Source organism: Bison bison, unplaced genomic scaffold (assembly GCF_000754665.1).
Source record: "Bison bison bison isolate TAMUID 2011002044 unplaced genomic scaffold, Bison_UMD1.0 scf7180017864042, whole genome shotgun sequence".
NCBI lineage: Eukaryota > Metazoa > Chordata > Mammalia > Artiodactyla > Bovidae > Bison > Bison bison.
Genome location: NW_011494614.1, coordinates 1,828,070 through 1,835,884, shown reverse-complemented (window position 1 = coordinate 1,835,884; position 7,815 = coordinate 1,828,070). Strand labels below are relative to the sequence as shown.

Genomic DNA, 7,815 nt, shown 5'->3' with positions numbered 1-7,815 from the left:
TATATATATAATTTTTTCTTCTAATAGTGAAGTAAACTCTATTCGGTAATCTTACTTAATTAGTAAGATTGGGTAATCTTACTCTGCACTAGTAATCTTACTTTGCAAAAGAATTGGTGAATTAATAATGTCAATGCTGCTGCTAAGTCGTTTCAGTCGTGTCTGACTCTGTGAGACCCCAGAGACAGCAGCCCACCAGGCTCCCCCATCCCTGGGATTCTCCAGGCAAGAACACTGGAGTGGGTTGCCATTTCCTTCTCCAACATATGAAAGTGAAAAGTGAAAGTGAAGTCACCCAGTCGTGTCCAACTCTTAGCGACCCCATGGACTGCAGCCTACCAGGCTCCTCCATCCATGGGATTTTCCAGGCAAGAGTACTGGAGTGGGGTGCCATTGCCTTGCTGCTGCTGCTGCTAAGTCGCTTCAGTCATGTCCGACTCTGTGCGACCCCATAGACAGCAGCCCACCAGGCTCCCCCATCCCTGGGATTCTCCAGGCAAGAGTACTGGAGTGGGGTGCCATTGCCTTGCTGCTGCTGCTGCTAAGTCGCTTCAGTCATGTCCGACTCTGTGCGACCCCATAGACAGCAGCCCACCAGGTTCCTCTGTTCATGGGATTCTCCAGGCAAGAACACTGGAGTGGGTTGCCATTTCCTCCTCCAATGCATGAAAGTGAAAAATCAAAGTGAAGTCGCTCAGTCGTGTCCTACTCCTAGGGACCCCATGGACTGCAGCCCACCAGGCTCCTCTGTCCATGGGATTCTCCAGGCAAGAACACTGGAGTGGGTTGCCATATGCTGACTGGATAACCCCTGCAATCTTGTCATATTGTAACTATATCTAAAATATCTGAAATGTAGTATAAATTAAGGAAAATAACATATCAAAAATGTATTGTTACTTTAAATGTTCTTCAGGGTACAAAAAAAAGAACAAATATCAGAAGTAACTGATTGAATTCTTAAACTCAGTACAATACACATCACAATTTTAAAAGTATCTTAAAATAATAAAGTGGTATATTAGGTTCAATTATAGAGAGAAAGGGAGAGCATCCTAATTATTATAAATTAGACATATCTCTGAAAACATCCAGTTCTTCTGGTTGCCCTACGGCAGCATTAATGAGTAGAACAGCAGTGGTTCCACTTGTATTTTCTATTTAATACCCTTAAGTTTTCAATTAACAAAAATACTACTATGTTCTCTGTTCGCCATTGGGCTAGGAGTCTCTAAGTATGTTTCTGCACTACTTAACTGATTGGAAAATAGGGGGAAAAGACTTCATTATGAAGATGAAATACAGAGAACCCCTGAATAGATCATATAGTACTGGACATTTGCTAGTCTTTCTTGTGTATTGTTGGAAATTTGGGCAAAAATCATTAGCACTTAAGTTCTCTCATTTTGGAATGATTTTAAATTTTCAGATGGTCCCAACATTTTCATCTGATGTTTCTCCAATTAAGAGTATCTATGCCGCCAATATCTTCTAATAAATTATAATGAAAATGAATCTAAAAAAGAATATATATGAGTGTAGCTATATCACTTTGCTGTATACTTGAAACTAACACAATATGATAAATCAATGGCACTTCAGTGAAAAAAAGAATGTCTATAAAATTAATCTTTTGTCACCAACTCAAAAAAAAAAAAAAAAAACTTCACAAAACTCAACATCCCGAATGTGTAACGGGTAGCTAACCACTTAGACATTTCTAGAAGTACCACAGTTGGGTTGCCAAAGATGTTCAGCCTGTGGTGCCTCTCAGAAGTCTGTCCAGTGACAGAGGTTGAAGGGAAACTGGGTACCTTTCAGGAAGATAAGATAAGGTAACATTAGTAAAAGTTACTAACATAAATATAAGATCCCTAGGTTCCAAGTCCTTTGGGAGGCTTGGGTGCCTTCTTTGGAAATTAAAACTATGTCACAAGGGCAAGAATTATAATACTAAAAAAAAATCACTGTCTTACTCCACTCCAACAACAACAGCATCAACTTTGTTTGCCGTCCATCTATTCAGGAGGTCCAAAGGTGTATGCTCTGAAATGAAGAAATTAATATGAAAGTCTACCCTGTAAATAAATGGCAATGGAAAACCAACAACACTGTGAAACATGACAGAAATATGATTAATTGGTGGAATCCTCACATTTTCACTTTTCCTGCTGCCACATGTTAGGATCCAGAGATGAAAGATTTGATGGCTGCCATCAAATGGGGAAGGTCATTGCAGAAGAAAATACATTCAAAGAATCATGAGAATACATTTAAAGCTCAGGGAATTAACTGTTAAGTACAATTGAAACAAGTATTGAGAGAGAAGTAGGCTATAAAGTGAAACCACTTTGGAAAATAAGAATACCTGTACCAGTACTTGGATGCTACACTAAAGATTTCTTTGTCAACAAGGTGATAGATATTACCAAAGAATTTAGTTATAAAATTTATGACCAGATTTGCATATAACAGAAGCAAATTAGAAAAAGGGTGACATAAACAAGGAAATGGTGGTGAGCAAAAAAAAAAACAAAAAGGAGAAGCAACAGAAGGAAATAAAAATGATAATTTTTTTAAGCATGGAGAGAGAAAAAGCTATTTAGGAAGATAGGTGGACAGAATTGGTTATTAAATGTAGATGCTAAGGAACAATAAATAATTGATTGTAATTCTCACATTGATAAAACGACAGCTGAGGAGGAGTTCCTCTGCTTGTTTTCTTGAAGTTGTTTTTACTTTTGTTGTTTATTTGGGTTTATTTTTTTCCTAGACTATGGGGGTGGGGACTAGATATGATTCAGGTTGTTTAATCATGCTAACCTTACATTATCTGCTGCTGCTGCTGCTAAGTCACTTCAGTCGTGTCCGACTCTGTGTGACCCCATAGATGGCAGCCCACCAGGCTCCCCCATCCCTGGGATTCTCCAAGCAAGAACACTGGAGTGGGTTGCCATTTCCTTCTCCAATGCAGGAAAGTGAAAAGTGAAAGGAAAATCACTCAGTCGTGTCTGACTCTTCGTGACCCCATGGACTGCAGCCTATCAGGCTCCTCCATCCATGGGATTTTCCAGGCAAGAGGACTGGAGTGGGGTGCCATCACCTGTGGTTCCTCCAAATATACTGGCAAGCTCTGAAATTCTATATATATTGATCTTAAACTTAAGACCGTGGTTACAGCTGGAGGTACAGCTTTGGAAATCAACAGCATAGGTGTGAGGGGTAGTGCTGAAAAGTGGAAAGGTCTAAATAAAAGAGCATGAGGAGTCAAAAACTAATGAAAGGACTACTGGAGAACACAAATACTTATAAAATGTAAAAACAGGCTCATTTTGTGCATTTGTTTATGTTTGCTTTATTTTAAAGAAGGAGAAGCATGTGAAGTTAAGGTGGAGAGGCAAAAGTCAAAAGAAATTGGTTTCATAGAAACCAAGGGAGCAAAGAATTTCAGTGAAGCAAAGATGAGGGATCATTGTCAAATTACACAATTTAAGAAGTCTTAAAGGAGAAATTGGATTCCACAGTGTATAAAAATGAGCCTGAGAAAGATAAGAGTGATAAGTGACTACCTAGAGAGAGATATTTGGAAACAAAGAAGATCAAGGTAGAAGATGTTGTAACATGTTTAAGTGCCAATAGAGAGGACACATTTATAGATAGAAGAAAAATACTGATTAAAATTTTAACAATAGTAGGAAATATGACCACAGACAAAAAAGAGATTAAATCTTAGCAAAGATAAAAATGCATTTTTCTACAGTATAAGTAGAAAGAAGTAAAGTTAAGAATTAATACAGTCCATAATTTTTGAGGACACATATGGTTGGCAAGGAGTAAAGAATAGATGGGTGCTGAATTTGCACAGACATCCTTGATAGATGAGGGAGGATAAGCTGAGAGACTTGAAAGAGCATGAGGTTTTGAAAGTGGCATTGATATGAAGGACAGTAACTAAATACACACAAGAGACAACATCTTGAAACCACCTTGAGGGTTTGTAGGATGAAACTGCTCACCAGTGGTATGAGGGTTAAACCTGTTGATCCTGCTGACAGGCCTTGGTTTGGGTTTTGGTTCCTCCACTTGCTAATAGGACTTGGAACAAATTACTGAACCATTCTGTAGCTACCTTACCTCTAAAAGCATGATAATAATACCTATCTTAATATTGTGCTGCTGCTGCTGTCACTTCAGTCGTGTCCGACTCTGTGCGACCCCATAGACGGCAGCTCCCCCGTCCCTGGGATTCTCCAGGCAAGAACACTGGAGTGGGTTGCCATTTCCTTCTCCAAAGCATGAAAGTGAAAAGTGAAATTGAAGTTGTTCAGTCATGTCCGACTCTTCATGACCCCACGAACTGCAGCCTACCAGGCTCCTCCATCCATGGGAATTTCCAGGCAAGAGTACTGGAGTGGGGTGCCATCGCCTTCTCTGATCTTAATATTGTGAGTATCTATCAAATAAGAGTGGACCACTCACCAAACTACCGTAGCATTTGTGATTATTTTGAAATGTTAACAGATCACAAAGTCAAAATTCTGGGTATAATCACTCAGGCTGTGTCTCTTTGGTGAAAGGAGTCTTTTCATTTGTTTCTTACATTTTGAAATTCCTTCAATACAATATCAATTATATTCTGTGCTGTATGGTGAATCAATAATATCAATAGTCTAAAAGCAACTGTGTACATATGTGTGTTTGTGAGTGTGTGTGTATATGTTTGAGCATGTTTGAGTTTGTGTCTGTTTGGGAATGTGTATGAGTGTGTAACTGTCTTAGCTATTCCATCATACCTCTTGGAATCATCTCCAAATATTAGACAGGAATATACTTGAGGAGAGGAACTTGATTACTCAGGTGTATTTTATTTTTCAAGTTCAAAAATATGCATTGGAGTCTAAGCCTCAAAGTGATAAGTATTGATGCATCACTGTCTACAATATGAATATGTATTTGCTACTTGGAAGTTGCAGATATTATCACTTCTGAACAAACATTTAAATCATCTTATTCACTTCTGTTTTTCTGAACCTAAAATCAGGCCATTAGGTAATTTCAAACCCAAGCTTTAAGTTTACCACTTGAATCTCCCATTATACATTGTCAGTGTAACTTTATTTAATAATAACTTTTTTAAAGCAAAAATGTCACCTGATATTTTTATGATTTATTTACAAAAAAGTATATGAAGATATATATATGAACCTTGACTGACACAGTTTATCTCTCTGCTAAGTACACTTACTTACAAACATAAATTATATCAGCAAAAGTTCTGCCAAATATAATATACAAAAATTATTTTAATATAAATACTTATAATATGCAACACATACAAACACATATACTCACACACATTTGCTTATATAAAAAGTACTTACTGTAACTTCCTAAGACAAAGGCACCACCATGAATAAAAATTACAGCTGGTCTCTGGCTTTCTCTCTTCCTCTTTGGCAAGTACAAACGTACTGGAATATCACTAAATGTTGTATCCATCACTGTAACATTTTCGTCTGAAATTGGTTGTGTATAGTCCAGTTTTACTAGTATGGCCAAAAAATCTTCAAGTCTTTTAAGGCCTATTTTTTCCAATATCGTAGCCTGTCAAAACAAACAAAAAATTTAGAACTTTAAATATTTCAGTTTTTAGTAATATGTAATCAAAGAGGAAAAATAAAAAATGAATACCGTAAAACTACTAGAATTCATCAATGAATTTGGTAAAGTTTCAGGTTGCAAAATTAATACACAGAAATCTCTTTCATTTCTATACACTAACAACAAAAGATCAGAAAGAGAAATTTAAGAAGCAATTCCATTTACTGTTGCATCAAAAAGAATAAAATACCTAAGTATAAGCCTACCTAAGAGACAAAAGACGTGTACTCTGAAAGGTATAAGATGCTGATGAAAGAAATCAAAGAAGAAACAAACAGATGGAAAGATATGCCATGTTTATGGATTGAAAAAAAATCAATATTGTCAAAATGACTATACTACTAAAGACAAACTACAGATTCAATGCAATCCCTATCAAATTAACATTGGCATTTTTCAGAGAACTAGAAGAAAACAAACAAAAAAAATCTCAGAATTTGTAAGGAGACACAAAAGACTCTGAATAGCCAAAGCAATCATGAAAAAGAAAAACAGAGCTGGAGGAATCAGGCTCCCTAACCAATACTACAGAGCAACAGTCACCAAAGAGTATGGTATTGGCACAAAAATAGAAATATAGATCAATGGAACAGGATAGAAAACCCAGAAATAAACTCATGAACCTATAGTCAATTAATCTATGACAAAGGAGGCAAGACTACACAATGTAGGAAAGACAGTCTCTCAACAAATGGTGCTGGGAAAACTGGACAGCCACATGTAAAGAAATGAAATTAGATCATTCTTTAACTTCAGACTGGAGAAGGGAATGGCAATCTACTCCAGTATTCTTGCCTGGAGAATCCCATGGACAGAGGAGGAGCCTGGCGGGCCACAGTCCATGGGGTCGCGAAGAGTCGGACATGACTGAGTGACTAACACACTAACTCTATACACAAAAAATAAGCTCAAAATGGATTAAAGACCTAAATATTAGACCAGACACTATAAAACTCTTAGAGGAAAACATAGGCAGAACACTCTCTGACATAAATCACAGCAATATCTTTTCAATCCATCTCCCAGAATAATAAAAATGAAACAAAAAATAAACAAATGGTACCTACTCAAAAGCTTTTGCACAGCAAAGGAAACAATAAACAAAAAGACAACCCACAGATTGGGAGAAAATATTTGCAAATGATGTGACTGATAAGGGGTTAGTGTCCAGAATTTACCAACAGCTTATGACACTTAATAGCATCAAAACAACCCATTCAAAAAATGGACATAAGACTTGAATAGACATTTCTCTAAAGAGGACACACAGATAGCCATCAGGCACATGAAAAGATATTCAACACCACTAGCTACTAGAGAAATGCAAATCAAAACCACAATGAGATATCACCTCACATCAGTCAAAATGACTCTCATCAAAAAATCCACAAACAACAAATGCTGGAGAGGATGTGAAGAGAAGGGTACCCTCCTGCACTGTCGGTGGGAATGTAAATAGGTACAGCCACTATTGGAACAATATGGAAGTTCCTTAAAAAACTAAAAGTAGAGCTACCATATGACCCTGCAATCCCACTCCTGGGCATATATCCAGGAAAGAATATGGCCTGAAAAGATACATGCACCTCAATGTTAATTGCAGCACTGTTTACAATAGCCAAGACATGAAAATGACCTAAATGTCCATTGACAGGGGAATGGATAAAGAAGATGTGGTACATATACACAATAGAATATAACTCAGTCGTTAAAAAGAATGAAATAAGGCTATTTGAAGCAACATGAATGGACCTAGAGAGTGTCAGTAAGTAAGTCAGAGAGAGAAAGAGAAATATTATATGACACCCCTTATATGTGGAATCTAAAAACAATGGACCTAGAGAGTGTCAGTAAGTAAGTCAGAGAGAGAAAGAGAAATATTATATGACACCCCTTATATGTGGAATCTAAAAACAATGGACCTAGAGAGTGTCAGTAAGTAAGTCAGAGAGAGAAAGAGAAATATTATATGACACCCCTTATATGTGGAATCTAAAAACAATGGACCTAGAGAGTGTCAGTAAGTAAGTCAGAGAGAGAAAGAGAAATATTATATGACACCCCTTATATGTGGAATCTAAAAACAATGGACCTAGAGAGTGTCAGTAAGTAAGTCAGAGAGAGAAAGAGAAATATTATATGACACCCCTTATA

The 7,815-nt window shown here is 37.0% G+C and overlaps 1 protein-coding gene across 1 annotated transcript in view; it reads right to left on the bottom strand.

The window, feature by feature from the left end:
• LOC104985298 (arylacetamide deacetylase-like 2) overlaps positions 1 to 7,815 on the bottom strand; it is a 26,507-nt gene that overhangs the window by 4,782 nt on the left and 13,910 nt on the right. The window contains exons 2-3 of the mRNA XM_010835389.1: positions 5,382 to 5,604; positions 1,977 to 2,046 (exon numbers count right to left, since the gene is read on the bottom strand). Of these exons, the coding sequence (XP_010833691.1) occupies positions 1,977 to 2,046; positions 5,382 to 5,604 (293 nt within the window). The remainder of the gene's footprint in view (positions 1 to 1,976; positions 2,047 to 5,381; positions 5,605 to 7,815) is intronic.